General features: G+C 38.9%; 1 gene segment (V, D, J or C); it reads right to left on the minus strand.

The window, feature by feature from the left end:
- Positions 1-6,390: 6,390 nt before the first annotated feature.
- LOC121433262 lies at positions 6,391-7,090 on the minus strand. The segment is given in 2 exon segments: positions 6,391-6,797; positions 6,999-7,090. Coding segments are annotated over 2 exon segments (456 nt in total).
- Positions 7,091-17,510: the final 10,420 nt, after the last annotated feature.

Raw genomic sequence — 17,510 nt, forward strand, 5'->3', positions numbered from 1 at the left:
TTATTTAACCAATGAAATCAACACAAAACAGCAGACTCCCACATCATTTCCCTTTTTTCTGTTTAAACAAAAAAAGGCTTTAAATTTAACATAGTAAGATTACATTTAACAAAACAGTTATCAAGCAAGAATTACAGTTACAATATTTATATCTACCTTATCTTTTATCATAACAATGGAAAATATAACTATAACTAACCATTCTTCAACTCCATCAAAGACTTCAGAAGGATATAACATTACCAAGCAAACACGAAGTCCAAAACTCTAGAAATGACAGAGACATCTCGCTGTCTGGACTGTCACCCAAAGTTCCTCTGTACCATTGGGGCATCCATCTTCGGCCTTCAGGCCCATGGTATCCAGCAGACACGTTGGGCGCCAGGTGAAGGCCTAAGTCGCAAACCATGCCACACCAGTTTGGAATTATGATTAATAGGGTGATATTTATTTAAAGGGGAAAAAACTTACAGATAAACATCCCAGACAACAGCCCTCTGTGCAATCAGGAAGGAGTCTAGTTGCCGGAAACGGAGCAGAAAGCGAAAAGGGGCAAGAAGAGAAGTAGCCGCTTTTTTAAAGGGAGAGAGACCACGCCCCAATGGGCTGGTATCTCAGCGACTATAGGCTGGAGGAGCGGAAGGACCTCCCGCAACATAGGACTAAGCTAGGCCCTCCAAATATTGGTGACCTTTGTGTGGCTTGGGCATTCTGTGAGGCCACTATCAGTGGAATGAGCGTTTAGCTCTATTATTTGAACTGACTTTTTAGAGCCCATTCTTTTTGGAGGGATCCTTTGCTCACTCTAAATATAGGGGGAGCCTTGGTTCTGTCACAAAATAATGTGTCAGAGTATGTTGACTCCCCATGGGAAGTCTTATCTTCTCTGAGAATTGGATGGAGGGGATTGAGGTGTGGGAGTTTCTGAGGAGCAGGAGGAGGGAGTCAGTGAGAACAAGGGTGGGTATGAAAAATGAGAAAAGATAGTTTTTTTTTAAAAAAAAGAAAATTGAGTACAATGAATTTACTTCAATTAAAGATTTTAAGCGGCAGAAAGGTGCTTCAGATGGCAAAGACAGTTGCAACCAATCCTAATGTCATACCTGACCTTGATTCCCAGACCCAAATGACAAAGAATCAATCATGTGCAAGTGTTCTCTGATGTCACAAATAAGCCATGTAAAATATGTAACTAGAAAAATGCTCACACATACACACAAACAAATGCACACTCACAAGGATATGGAAAAGATTACTAAATCAAGTAAAATGTAATAAAAAGAAAAATAATTTATAAAAAGCAAGAAAAAAACAGAAGCAATGGACATTGTTGTATGGAGACCACTTGTTTTTTCCTGCCTGCTCAGCTCTGAAATAACCCCACAGAAACTGTATTATTTAAAACACTGCTTGGCCAATTACTATAGCATATTCCTAGCAAGCACTTGCATATTAAATTAACACATTTCTATTATTTTATATTTTAGCATGAGGCTCATGGCAAGGTTCCAGCTGGCAGCTCACATTTTCTCTTCTGGGGGCTACATGGCATCTAACTGATTCCACGTTCTTACTTCTAGCATTCAGTTTAGAATTTTCTCACCTAGTCCTAGTCTCCTGAGCTACTAGCTGAAACAGCTTCTTTATTCATTAACTATTTAAAGCACCATCTATTTTTTTTTGTCTAAGTGAAAAGGAAGGTTTTAACTTTAACACAGTAAAATTACATATAACAAAACAGGTATCAAGCAAGAATTGCAGTTAAAATATTTATATCTACCTTATCTTCTATCATAACTAAGGAAAACTATGACTATATATATTCTTCAATTCCCTCAAAAACTCCAGAAGGATAGAATATTAGTTAAGTAAACAAGAAGTACATTGTAAACAACTTACAAAACTCTTCACAGACATCTTGCTGCCTGTACAATCACCCAAAGTTATTCTTTAATTTGGGGGCATCCATATTCAGCCTACAGGCCCATAGTATCCAGCATACTTTTCCATTAAACAGGAAATTTCAAAGATACTCCTGCTTGTCCTGGCAGTTTGTCAGTCACTTTCTTCTGTGTCCTGCAGAATCTCTGGCAGACCCTTTCATGAAGCAGGAATCCCAAAGGATTGCTTCACCTTTGGGCAAGTTCCACAGTCATTTCCTTGTGGTTATTGCATGTACAGTTCCTCAAGCAGTCCAGGCCAAAGCAGTTTCCTGACCAAATGGCTAAGCAACACCATAAAGAGCATCATTGGAGCCTATCATCCACTTGAAGTAGATCAGTGATGCATGCACCAGATGTGTCTCATTGTCATGAAAAGTCTTAAGGTATTAAAGCATTTTGAATGCCATATTCTCAAGTTCTCTGAAAGATTTGAAGAATACCTATCTAACTGATACACACACACACACACACACACAGACAAACACACACACATCCTAACTAAAAAGGCTACTCGCCTGACTATTATAGATGATTATCTATTAAACTATATTTCTTAATTATACATTGTATTTTTAAGTTATCTGTACAAACACAATACATTAATCAAGAGCAGAAATATACATATAACAAACTTGATCTTAAACTTGTATCAGTAAACCAAGATCCATACCAATGCAAATCTCTATGGCATATCCTTCTTTAAATATAAGCAAACTCATTTAGGGAATTTGGACATAGTTCTCTCCAAACTGCCTCATTCTTTACTTGGGCAAAATAATTTTGGGGTTATTTATGTCCACTTTTCATGGTCCATCAAACTACATTAGTCTGGAAGGATTCCACAGGTTCTCATACTCTGTGGAAACAAAAGAAGAACCTCTTTTCCAAAGCAATCTATTCTTTGATTCAAATTTTGAAAGCATGACACCTTCAAATATATAGTATTTGAAGAAAGAAATTTAAGCGGATACCAGAAAATGAAAGGATCTCCCTTGCCTTGGATTGGGAGGATCAACATAGTAAAATGGCAATTCTACCAAAAACAATCTATAGATTCAATGCAATCCCCATCAAAATCCCAATAAAATTCTTCACAGAACTTGATACAATAATAATCAACTTTATATGGAAAAACAAAAAACACAGGATAGCCAAAACAAACCTGTACAATAAAGGTACTTCCACTGGCATTACCATCCCTGACTTCAGACTCTATTACATAGCTACAGTAATGAAAACAGCTTGGTATTGGCAGAAAAACAGAGATGTTGACCAATGGAATCGAGTAGAAGACACAGATATTAACCCACAAACCTATGAACACCTCATTTTTGAAAAAGGAGCTAAAAGTATATAATGGAAGAAAGAAAGTATCTTCAACAAATGGTGCTAGCATAACTGGATGTCAAACTGTAGAAGAATAAAAATAGATCCATATCTATCACCATGCACAAAACTCAAGTCCGAATGGATTAAAGACCTCAATATCAATCTAAACACACTGAAACTGATAGAAGAGAAAGTTGGAAGTACTCTACAATACATGGGCACAGGAGACCACTTCCTACATATAACCCCAGTAGCACAGACAATAAGGACAACATTGAATAAATGGGACCTCCTGAGACTGAGAAGATTCTGTAAAGCAAAGGACACTGTCATTAGGACAAAAAGACAACCCACTGACTGGGAGATCTTCACCAACCCCACATCAGACAAAGGTCTGATTTCTAAAATATATAAAGACCTCAAGACACTAAACTTTAAAATGCTAATTAACCCAATTCTCCCTGAACAGAGAATTCTCAACAGAAGCTGTTTAAATGGGCAAAAGACACTTAAGGTCATGCTCAACCTCCTTAGCAATCAGGGAAATACAAATCAAAACAACTTTGAGATACCATTTTACACCTGTCAGAATGGCTAAAATCAAAAACATCAATGATAGCCTTTGCTGGAGAGGCTGTGGAGTAAGAGGAAAACTCATAATTGCTGGCAGGAATGCAAACTTGTACAACCACTTTGGAAATCAGTGTGGTAGTTTCTCAGGAAATTTGGGATCAACCTACTCCAGGATCCAGCAATACCACTCTTGGGAATGTACCCAAGAGATGATCTATCATACTACAAAAGCATTTGTTCAACTCCGTTCATAGCAGCATTATTTGTAATTGCCAGAACCTGGAAACAACCTAGTTGCTCCTCAATGGAAGAATGGATAAAGAAAGTGTGGAATATGTATGCATTAGAGTACTACTCAGTGGTAAAAAACATTGACATCTTGAATTTTGCATGCAAATGGATGGTAATAGAGCACACTATCCTGAGTGAGTTAACCCAGACCCAAAAAATGAATGTGGTATGTACTCACTGATAAGTGGATTCTAGCCATAAATAAAGGACATTGAGCCTATAATATGAGATCCTAGAGAAGCTAAATAAAGTGAACCCAAAGAAAAACATATAGTTATCCTCCTGATATTGGAAGGAGACAAGATTACCAGGCAAAAATTGGAAACTTGGTGGTGAGGATGGGATGGGGTTAAGGGGAAATGGGGAGAAAAGAGTGAGAAGGGGGATGGGGAGAACTTGGGGGAATGGGACTGTTGGAATGGAGGAAGGGTGGATATGGGAGTAGGGAAGTATATATCTTAATTAAGGGAGTCATTTTAGGGTCGGCGAGAGACATGACTCTAGAGGTGTTCCCAGATGTCCATGGAGATGTCCCCAGCTAGATCCTTGGGCAACTGAGTAGAGGGAGCCTGAAATGGCCCTATCCTATAGCGATACTGATGAATATCTTGCATTTCACCATAAAAACTTCATCTGACGATGGATAAAGCTAGAGACAGAGACCCACATTGGAATACTGGACTGAGTTCCTAAGGTCCAAATGAGGAGCAGAAGGAGGGAGAACATGAGCAAGGAAGTTAGGACCGCGAGGCTGCACCCACCCACTGAGACGGTGGGACTGATCTAATGGGAGTTCACCAAGGCCAGCTAGATGATGGAGCATATGATCAAACTGGACTCCCTGAACATGGCTGACAAGGAGGGCTAACTGAGAAGCCAAGGACAATGGCACTGGGTTTTGAACCTACTGCATGTAATGACTTTGTGGGAGCCTAGTCTGTTTGGATGCTCACCTTCCTAGTCCTGGATGGAAGGGGGAGGACCTTGTACTTCCCACAGGACAGGGAAACCTGACTTCTCTTTGGACTGGAGAGGAAAGGAATGGGGTTTTGGAGAGCAGGAGGGAAATGGGAGGAGGTGGAAATTTTTAATTAAATAATAAAATAAATAAAATATCTCTGCTGGTTTAGCTTAGAGCCCATACAATGAAATATCTTTCTGTACTTAGTCATTAACAGTCAAAACATTCAATGAAAACAAATAATAGACATAATCCGGACCCTCTGTAGGTATTACATCTATATGTGGCTTATTTTCTTAGTCTATTACTTTTTCTATGTGTTTAATATTTATTTTATTATCTTTACTCCTTTAATCTATGACTCTCTGTAATCTTTTATATTACATTTACTTTCTAGTTACTCGTTCTCCTTTTTCTTTCAAATCTACAAACAATTTTTAAACATACTGATACTTGTTTACAGATCTTCTATGTCTAAATCTGTCCTATTGTGTTTATGAAATTGTCTGTTCTAGAGAGCTTTTAAAATGCAAACCTGCAGCCTGACTATTACTACAGCTGCTTTGCCTTTTGGTTCTGCCCAGTGAGCATGACTGAGGCATGTTCATTGCCTCTGCAAGCCTTGTAACCTGCCCCAATTCCAAGTATGCAGTGGGTCTATGTCACACTATTATGCAGTTTGCAACATGTTGCTCATAAAGCCCATTTAAATGCTTGGTCTCCTGAAAGAACCAGAGTTATTAAATCACCCAGGAAGCTGCCCTTTTGGAGAACTGTGGTTGTTTGCTTTTATTATTGTTTTTTCTTCCACCTTCGAGCCAGAAAGAACTATCTTAATGGAGCTGCAACATGCTGCCAACAAGCAGAGCCCATTTGAAAAAAGAAATGTGACTAAACTATGTTTTCTAGTTTCTAGAAATACTTTCCAAGCCCTATCATGTTTTATGTACATTTAGCTAGGACATGCTGGAGTTCCAATTTGTAGTAAGGAAAAAGAAAGCATCACAGAATTCAGTAAAAGAGCAGTAACATTTTTCCTAGAGCTTCCAAACATTGCCATTACCTTTACTTCTGTGCATAGAGTCTTATGATGGACAATAAAATTCCAGAAGTATTAAAAAATTTCTTCATTTTTGTTAAAGTGTTACAGAAGGAATATAAAGATAATACTGAGTTCTTTTTTACATTTTCATTTAAAGGATTTTTTTCATAACTATAGACATAAGAGACATTGAACCCATTATTTTTTCTGGGATCCTCCAACTTTTGCACCACTGTTTGAACACACCAGCCTCAAGAAGCAGGGGGAAGTGTGCAGGTCCAGGGCTGTGTGGGGCAGACAGCTGCTGAGAATCTCAGAGAGGTTTTTGTTAGAGGCTGAAGCACTGTGGGAGGATCATCATAATGCTGCATACAGTAGTAATCTGCCAGGTCTTCAGCCTGGACACTGCTGATGGTGAGAGTGAAATCTGTCCCAGATCCACTGCCTGTGAAGCGATCAGGAACCCCAGTGTGCCGTGTGGATGCATAGTAGATCAGTAGTTTAGGAGCCTGCCCTGGTTTCTGCTGGTACCAAGCCAAGTAGTTAGTACTACCAGCTAAAAGACTCTGACTGGACTTGCAGCTGATGGTGACCTTCTCTCCTGCTGACACAGGCAGGAAGGATGGAGACTGGGTCATCACGATATCTGCACAGGCACCTGCAATCAGCAATAGAAAATGATGATGCATAATATAAAAAAAACAATATAGTAGCAGTAGAAATTTGTCATTTTATATCTTTGTAATATGGTATTGTCAGAGAAGCATTGAGTAAGACGTATTGTCTCATAGAACACATTATGAATGTCTTATATAGAAGAAGTGACTCTAATAGATGATAATACTTTAGAATTTCTCACCAGAAACCCAGAACAACAGGGCCATGAGAACCTGGGTTTGAGACACCATGTTGCTCCCTCTGCTTGTCTGATGTTCTCACTGAGAAGGTTTGGTTGATAAATTTTAGGTGGTTGGTCTGAGTTGATGGGGCCCATGCAAAGCAGTTAACAAATTCATAAGGAAATGAATGTGCAGTGTGTGTTTGTACTGGGTGTCCATCAATGGGTAAATATAACATCATTGAAAATGTGAGCAATCACTGAATGCTATCATCTTACAGTGCTCAAACAGAAATCAATTAGACACTCTAGTATCAGCTTTGTGTCAAAATCCACAACATTTTAAAATCAGTTGTAGAAACGTTAGGAAAGCTGTCTAAAATTAACATTACAGTTGAAATGTTAAAATATGTTCCAAATATAGCAAAATACACTTATAGTAAAAATTCAATAAAACAGAGAATTGGTGGAGAGAGGAAAATAAAAAAGATAGATAGACAATTGAGGTTTATTTTGTTCATTTCTTTCTATATAACCACACTTATATAGCGAACAATGAAGAATGCCACCGACATTGTAGTCTAATTTCTTTACAAAAAAAAAAACAGACCAAGTTTCACTCTGTGTAAATCCTGAAGGACATTAAGATTGAGGTCCCCAGTTAGTTCCTTGGGCAGTTGAGAATAGGGAACCTGAAATGACCCTATCCTTGAGCAATACTGACGAATATCTTGCATATCATCATAGAACCTTCATCTGGTGATGGATGGAGCTAGAGACAGAGACCCACACTGGAGCACTGGACTGAGCTCCCAAAGTCCCAATGAGGAGCAGAAGGAGGGAGAACATGAGCAAAGAAGTCGGGACCACGAGGGATGCACCCACCCACTGAGACAGTGGAGCTGATCTATTGAGAGCTCACCAAGACCGGCTGGACTGTGACTGAAAAAGCATGGGATAAAACTGGACTCTCTGAACATGGCGAACAATGAGGGCTGATGAGACGCAAAGGACAATGGCACGGGGGTTTGATCCTACGTAATGTGATGGCTTTGTGGGAGCCCAGCCAGTTTGGATGTTCACCTTCCTAGATATGGACGGAGGTGGGAGGTCCTAGGTCTTACCACAGGGCAGAAAACCCTGACTGCTCTTTGGACTGGAGAGGGAGGGGGAAAGGAGTCGGGGGAGGGGGAGAAGGGTGGGAGGAGGGGGCGTAGGGGGGGAGGAGGGGGAGGGAAATGGTAGGCTGGGAGGAGGTGGAAACTTGTTTTTTTTCTCCTTTTCTCAATAAAAAAAGAAAAAAAAAGATTGAGGTGAAAGAATATTAAATCTCAAGGCAAGGGTGCAACCTGCAGAAACAAACAAGTGTCATCTGCACATTTAAGGGAACTGAAACAAGACGATAAATTGTGGTAAATAAAGAGGAAGAAAACACACTTAATATTTTTTCAAAAAAAGTCATTTATGTAGACCAATACTTACCAAGAGTGTTTTTTCTATAATGCATTTTATAAGATAATTTACAAATTAGAGTATTGAAAGTGGCTGAAAATGTTCTTGCTGAAATAGTGAACACTAAAAAATTACCGCAGAAGGGAACACTGTCATTATAAATCAAGCAATAATTTTATAAAGATCTATAGACCACAGTACCAGAGATCAATGATATACAAAAAGTATGTTTGAGTATGAATGAAAATCAGAAGCAATTAATAGAAATCACAGAACATATGAGGACTTTCAGTTAGTGAACTCTGAAATAATATATAAGAAGTAAATTATAAACCTAGTATCATGTGAAAAATACAAGAAATAGAAAAAATGAATAAATAAAGCATCATGGCAAGAAGTTTAGATTCACATCTTTAATCTCAGAACTGGAGAGACATACACAGGGGATTATATATTTGATGGTAGCCTGTGGTACAAGTTCTAGGCCACTCTAATCTGTGCATGGAGACAACCTATCAAAATATGTGTTAATAATCATGTGTTTACAAGGCAGTTCAGGCATTTACTTTCTAAACCAAGTAGATATCTGACATTAATATTTTGTCAATAAGCCAACAGTATTATTTACAATTAAATATACATTTAAGTAACATGCATTTCTCATTTACTTGCATTTAGTATATAATTTTATACATCTAATTTTAATATACAAAATATTAAACCATTTCTGATAACCATATTCAGATCTCTTTGTCAACTTGTAACACCATGATAAAACAGAGATAAGCAGCATGTGAATTAATGAAATTACTGATCTCAACACAAAAAATCATGAGAGATGAATAACTCTGCTCCAGTCAGTGTCAGTGTCTAAGAATATGACAAATGAGTAACTGTCCAAATCAATATTTAACAAATTGTGCTGTGCTCTGGATTTTTGCAGAACACTGTACATTGCTTTTTGACAACTGCAATCAGATCATATTGTGGATTCATATCATTTACTGCTGATAATTCAAATAGAACACACGGAGACAGGGCCATACATATACTAAGGCTATTGGAATTAAACATGTATTTTCACAGTATGTAAGGGGAGATCATGGAGAGCAAAAGGACAAAAGTTTCATGTTCTTTTAAGCATAGTAGAAAAATCCAGAAAATCTTTAGTTACTGCTTTTCCCACAAATCCAGTTTCCACTCTTGTGCATTGGATTCCTTAGGCTGTGTTTAAAAGTGAACTAACTACAAATATACTGGCTGACAACAACAAAGATTATTTTGCTCCCAGCTTTGGAGCCAGAAAGTTTGATATTGATGACCTTGACCTCATGAGACACAGAAAACTCTTCCATGGACCCTACGAAGTATGAAGGCCTAGGGAAATCATATTTCACTCTCCAAAATCGTCATATTGGGGTCTGAGGATGTTGTTATTTATTATGTTGTAAAAGTCATGTAATATTGACAAAGAGTGCTATAGCCTAAAATGAAAACCTCCCTACTTAGATGGTCTAAATGTTATCACATGTAACTCATGTTCAGATATCACAGATAATTGCCTGAAATTGTGTGAAAAGAAGAACAATAAAACAACAAGTTACAGCTGAGTTCTGTGCCTCTTGGGAAACACAGCTTCACCCAGGTAAAGACTCAATGGTACTATCAGCTACAACTTCCTCAGCACGGCAGTATGGAGGAAAAGAATAAGCTATAATGAAAATAAAAATCATGTTAATGTGCTAATTTTTTCTCTGTGGCTCAATATATAAATTTGTTTCAGAAAAGACTTACTGTGTTTTTGAATACAATACTTGTTTTTCTGTGTTTGGGAATAGAGTTCAACCAACTTCTTGTGGTCCAGGCTGAATAGCAGTAATCTTGAGATCATATGTACCCTTGAGGATTTCCTTACTGCATGTCCATCAGTAAATGTGACAGTCATCGGACAAGGTGGATCACGCTTCTGATCTTGACACATGAATAATTGAGTCAAGACATTTGCAAAGTCATTGTAATCATGCAAACATTTGAGATAATTTTTTTTAAAAAATGGTTGTACCAACAACTTTGCTGGTCATACAGTGAGATGTTTTTGCGTATCCAGAACAGAATGCAGACTTGCCAACATCCTGAATAACCTGTGAGGGACTGAGAGGAATAACCAGACACACCGTGGTCAGATTTTAGGTGTTGAGCTCATATGTGACTTTGTGACTACTTCTTGCGCAACACAAGGAAAGTCATAAAATGCAGTTTCACTATCCTCAGCTAGGACTGTCATCTTGGAAAAACTCAAAGATGTTCATCAGAAGATGTTACTAAGGATCATTTTGTTGAGCTTTCTCACTACACATGGAAAGGATATAAAAGTCCAAAGAAGGTTCATGAGTAGGTAGAAGTTTCTTTGAAGTAAAGTCTCCACTATAGAAGCTTGCACTCCTGGATCTTTAGAGTTTCTGTACCTGTAATGGGAGAATAACTAGAATATAAAATAGATCCTAGGTGTGGTGTCATGTAATTTGTCAGTCATGGTGAAGAGCCTGATGGGTTACAACTTCGGTGTGATGATACACGAAGTAGTATCCAGTTCAGCTAGGATATATACTAAGACATTATATTACTCCCCCAAAGAAGATAGTAAAAATTGAAGAAGGTAAAAAGAAAATGTGACCACATTGTAGAAGATATTAAAAAGAAAGGTGTGAGGAATGGATAAGAGTAAAGAAGAGCTAAGTAGTCTAATCCTGTAGCTAAGCATCTGTGATGGACACAGAAATACTGATCAGAAGCTAAGCAGTAAATCAGCTGCAGGAGGTTTGCTTGTGTGATCTGTTGAAGAGGTACATTTGAAATCTAAAGCAAATAGAAGTGGAAATTTGACATTAGGATGGAGATGTCAACTTGTGTCTGCAAGACAACTAACAGTCTTCAATATTCAATATCTTATTTTGAGTTACCTAGGAATATTTCCTGTACATTTTAAATGATTAGTCAATCTATTGAACCTAAAAATTGTGCTTTAGAAATAGTAGCAGTGGGATCTTTATTAAGAAAGAAGATTGAGCCGGGCGGTGGTGGCGCACGCCTTTAATCCCAGCACTCTGGAGGCAGAGGCAGGCGGGTCTCTGTGAGTTTGAGGCCAGCCTGGTCTAGAAGAGCTAGAACCAGGACAGGAACCAAAAAGCTACAGAAAAACCCTGTCTCAAAAAATCAAAAGAAAGAAAGATGAGGGTTCCCCTTCCTCCACAGCCTCTCCAGCAAAGGCTATCATTGGAGTTTTTTATTTTAGCCATTCTGACAGGTGTAAGACGATATCTCAGAGTTGTTTTGATTTGCATTTCCCTGATTGCTAATGAGGTTGAGCATGACCTTAAGTGTCTTTTGGCCATTTGAACTTCCTCTGCTGAGAATTCTCTGTTCAGTTCAGTGCCCCATTTTTTAATTGGGTTAATTAGCATTTTAAAGTCTAGTTTCCTGAGTTCTCTATATATTTTGGAGATCAGACCTTTGTCTGTTGCGGGGGATGTACTCACTCATAATTGGTTTCTAGCCATAAACAAGGGTCACGGAGTCTACAATTGGTGATCCCAAAGAAGCTAAGTAAGAAGGTGAACCAAAGGAAAAGCATATAGTTGTCCTCGTGGCTAAGGGAAGTAGACCAAATTGCCGGGGAGAAAATTGAGATCTTGGGGGTGGGGTGGGATGGGGGTAAGGCGAGATGGGGAGAGAGGGGGGCTAGGGGGAGAATGGGGGGAGCTTGGGGAAGGGGGAGGATTGGGATGAAGGAAGGTTGGATGGGGGAGCACGGAAGCACAGTTCTTAGTTAAGGGAGCCACCTTAGGGTTGGCAAGAGACTTGAACCTAGAGTGGCTCGCAGATGCCCAAGCCGAGGTCCCCAGTTAGTTCCTTGGGCAGCTGAGGATGGGGAACCTGAAATGACCCTATCCTATAGCAATACTGACGAATATCTTGCATATCATCATAGAACCTTCATCTGGTGATGGATGGAGACAGAGACAGAGACCCACACTGGAGTACTGGACTGAGCTCCCAAGGTCCCAATGAGGAGCCAGAAGGAGGGAGAACATGAGCAAAGAAGTCGGGACCACGAGGGGAGCACCCACCCACTGAGACAGTGGAGCTGATCTATTGAGAGCTCACCAAGGCCAGCTGAACTGTGACTGAAAAAGCATGGGATAAAACTGGACTCTCTGAGCATGGCTAACAATGAGGGCTGATGAGAACCCAAGGACAATGGCACGGGGTTTTGAACCTATGTAATGTGCTGGCTTTGTGGGAGCCTAGCCAGTTTGGATGTTCACCTTCCTAGAAATGGACGGAGGGGGGAGGACCTAGGACTTACCACAGGGCAGGGAAATCTGACTGCTCATTGGGCTGGAGAGGGAGGGGGAGAGAAGTGGGGGGAGGGGGAGAAGGGTGGGAGGAGGGGGAGAAGGGTGGGAGGAGGGGGAGTGAAATGGGAGGCTGGGAGGAGGAGGAAATTTGTTTTTTTTTTTCTTTTCTCAATAAAAACAAAAGAAAGGAAAGAAAGAAAGAAAGAAAGAAAGAAGATTGAAAAAAATTGAAAAGGACCCATGGTCAGACAAACACACATATTACTTTAAGAAATCTGTTTCACATCTTTACGCTTTTTATGAATAATCTTTCTAAAATCACAGAGTGGGGATGTGTGGGTACAGTCCCAGCTCAGAGACTGCACTTCAGTGAGCAGCAACCTAAGGAGGTTTTTGTTTAGCCCTGGAGCACTGTGGGAGGGGTTTTATAACTCTGCTTACAATAATGGGCTGCATCAGCAGCAGTCTCTACAGCAAGAATGTATAGGGTGAGGTCTGTCCCAGAACCACTTCCACTGAACCTGGCCAGGAACCCCAGATTCTAGGTTAGATGCACCATACATGAGGAGTTTGGGGGGTTGACCTGGTTTCTGTTGGGACCAGTGCATGTAACTAATGCCATATTCAGTGACACTCTTGCTGGTCCTGGAGGAGATAGTAGCCCTTTGTCTTAGAGACACAGACATCAAAGCTGAGGACCAGGTAAGCATAATGTCAATAGTGGAGGCTGGAATGAAAACACACCATGCTGGCACAGTAATAGTGAAAGCATTCTGCTGTAAATGCATCATCGATGTAGAAACATTAACAACAGTCATAAGTTGCAACTGAGAAGCCATAAAATAAAATGGAAACTTAGCACTACTTAGATACCATAATTTCAATGACTAGGACATCAAGGTATGAAAAGCAACAAGGTCTACGATAGTTTTCCCCAATAATGTACCCTCTCACCTGGAACCCAAAACCTACAACAGGAGAGAAGTTGACCCCATCCTTGAGATCTGGAATATAGGCTGCTTCCTGGGCAATGGAAAACTTCTTTTAAAGGTGCTTTGAGTGATTTTCACTGCACCTAAAGTATCAATGTGCAAATAAGCTCAGAAAATTTGACCTGGTGCTCAAAGGACACCTGCTCTTGTGTCACCCTATGGCAGTCAGGATTAGCAAAGAATTCCCTAGAGTATTCTAAGTGGTGTATCCCAGCTAGTTTCTTTTACTGGCCTTTTGTAATTATTAGATTCTGTTATTCTGAGGTTCTGTTTGCACTGTTACTGCACTGATGTAAAGAATGTGGGTTACAGAAGCACTGTGATCACTAAGAATTAAACTTTTCTATTTATTTTAAAGAGAAAACAAACTTTTTTTTTCATTTTACATACCGGTTCCAGTTCCCACTCCATCCCTTTCTCCCCATCCCTCCACCTAATACCCCCAACCCAGCATCCATCCACTACTCAGAAATAGTAAGGCACATTGATTTGGATAAGGTTCAAGGTTCTCTCTACCATATCTAGCCTGGTGAGGTATTCATTTAATAATAAAAGGTTCCAAACAAAACGAGTACAAGCTGTAGAAGTAAATTCTGGTGACAGTGGCCCCACAGCATGCCACAGCCATACAACTGTCACCCACATCCAGAGGGACCAGTTTGGACCTTTGCTGTTTCCTTCCCCATCCAGTTGGAGTTAGTGAGCTCCCATTAGTTCAGGAAAACTGTTTCAGTGAGTGTATTCATCATGGCTTTGACATCTTTGCTCATATACTCACTCCTCCCTTTCTTCAACAGGACTTTGGGAGCTCAGTCCAGTGCTCTGATGCAGGTCTCTGCCTCTGTTTCCATCAATTACTGGATGAAGATTATATGATGATATTTAAGATATTGATTTGTTCTTGGATTCGGTTTGCCAGTATTTTATTGAGAATTTTTGAATCAATGTTCATGAGTGAGATTGATCTGTAATTCTTTATCTTGGTTGAGTTTTTGTGTGGTTTTGATATCACGGTAACTGTAGATTCATAAAAAGATTTTGGCAGTGACTCTTCTGTTTCTATTATATGAAACACTGTAAGGAGTATAGGTATCAGCTCTTCTTGTAAGTTCTGGAAAAATTCTGAATTAAAACCATCTGGTCCTGGTTATTTATTTATTTATTTATTTTGGTTGGGAGGTTTTTTATGACAGCTTCTATACCCTCATGACTTATAGTTCTATTTCAATTGTTCACCTGGTCTTGATTTAATTTTGGTGTATGGTATTTATCTAAAAATAAGTCCATTTCTTTTACATTTTCCAACTTTGTGGCATATAGGCCTTTGTAGTAAGATCTAATGATTCTCTGAATTTTCTCAGTGTCTGTTATTATGTCCCCCTTTTCATTTTTTCTGATCTTATTAATTTGCAAGTTCTCTCTCTTCCTTTTGATTAGTTTGGATAGGGGCTTGTCAATCTTGTCGATTTTCTCAAAGAACAAGGAGGGAGGGGTAGGGAGGAAGGTGAGTGGGGGAGCAGGAGGGGAATGAGAGGAGGGGAGGAAATATAAATTTTTGAGTGGAAAAAAACAATCAATTATGTCAGAAATACTTTATAGAAGAAGAAGAAGAAGAAGAAGAAGAAGAAGAAGAAGAAGAAGAAGAAGAAGAGGAAGAAGAAAGATATTGATTAGTCTGACTTCATGACAACAGAGCAAGGCCAGTTCAGGCACCATCTCCTCTATTGCTTAGTGTTTTAGCTGGGGTCATCCTTGTGAATTCTTGGGAATTTCTACCACCAGTTTTCTTGCTAACCCCATAATGGCTCCCTCAATCAAAATATCTGTTTACTTGTTCTCATCTCTGTCCTTCCTCCACCTTGAATATCCCATTACCTCAAGGTCTCCTCCTACCTCCCCTTCTCCCATTATCTTCCCCTTCTGTCCCCCATGCTAACCCCAGCCCCATGTTCCAGTTTTGTCAGTCGAACTTGTCTAATTCCCCTTTCCTGGTGGATTTATGTATGTTTTTCTTAGGGTTCACCTTGTTACTTATCTTCTCTGGGATCATGAACTGTAGCCTCAATATCCTTTGCTTTACGGCTATTATCCACTTATGAGTGAGTACATACCATGTTCATCTTTCTACATCTGGGTTACCAGTCTCAATTTTTTTTGTATTTCCATCCATTTGCTTGCAAATTTCAAGATGTCTTTTTTTAATCTCTGAGAAAAATCCTAAAGTGTAAATGTGCAACATTTTCTTTATCCCATCTTTGGATGAGGGGAATGAGAGTTGTTTGCAGGTTTATCCTACTTAAATAAGAATATGAGTGATCTTTTCATTTTCTAGTGTCTTCTTCAATTTCTTTCTTCAAAGATTAAAGCATCTGTTAAACAGTTCTTTAACTTCTTTGGTTAAAGTTGCCTCAAGATATTTTATGTGATATGGCTGTTGTGAATGGTGATGTTTCTCTGATTTATTTCTCAGTTTCCTTATCAATTTTATTTGGGATTGCTACTGATTTTTTAATTGATCTTGTATCCTACCATATCACTGAAGTGATTTATCATTGTCGAAGTTTCCTTGTTGAGTTTTTGGCATCACTTATATATACTGCCATTTAAACTGCAAATAACAAAAGTTTAACTTCATCCCAGAAATGCAGGGATGGTTTAACATATTAAAATCTGTCTATGCCAGTCACCATATAAATAAACTGAAAGAAAAAATATAATCATCTAACTAGATGTCAAAAAAGCATTTGACAAAATCCAACACCCCTTTAAGATAAAGTTCATGGAGAGATCAGGAATACAAGGAACATTTCTAAACAAAATAAAAGCAATATAAAGCAAGCTTACAGCCAACATCCAATTAAATGGAGAACTTAAAGCAATCCCACTAAAATGTGGAACAAGACAAGCCTGTCCACTCTCTCCATATTTATTTAACATAGTTCTTTTTTTTTTTTTTTGGTTTTTCGAGACAGGGTTTCTCTGTGGCTTTGGAGCCTGTCCTGGAACTATCTCTGTAGACCAGGCTAGTCTCGAACTCACAGAGATCCGCCTGCATCTGCCTCCCGAGTGCTGGGATTAAAGGCGTGCACCACCACTGCCCGGCTTTAACATAGTTCTTAAATTCTGGCTAGAGCAATAATACAACAAAAGAAGATCAAGGGGATTTTATTGGAAAAGAATTAAACTTTCTTAACTCTTGGACTCTCTAATGATTATTCTGAAACATGGATACAAAAAACATGATCATAAGTTAAAAGAGCTGTTTTAATGAAGAGATACAAAATTTACACCAAGAACAATCCTTATTTCATGTCATACAAATATTTCCTCTAGCCCTTAAACCTTGACACTATACATCAGGTAATCAAAAGAATTAAACTTTTTAAAAAGATATATTTGTATTTATTCTATGTATATATGTGTTTTGTCTGCATGTATGCCTGTGTATCACATTGGTGACTGTTGAACTAGGTTTCCAGAAAAGGGCATTGGGTCACCTGCAAATATTGTGACAAATGGCTGTGACCTGCTGTATGGACGTGGAGAATTGAACCTATGTCCTCTGTAAGACAAGCAAGGGCTCTTATCCACTGATCCATCTCTCTAGCCTATATTAGGTTTTTTTGTATCTCATAGCAACAACAACAACAACAAAACATCTTTTGCTTTGTGAGACTTCTCAACAATAGAAAACAATTTGATTTAATATTATTGGGAAAAAAGAATGCCAT

Source organism: Microtus oregoni, unplaced genomic scaffold (genome assembly GCF_018167655.1).
Source record: "Microtus oregoni isolate MIOR12 unplaced genomic scaffold, Mior012 000002F_ref0000024, whole genome shotgun sequence".
NCBI lineage: Eukaryota > Metazoa > Chordata > Mammalia > Rodentia > Cricetidae > Microtus > Microtus oregoni.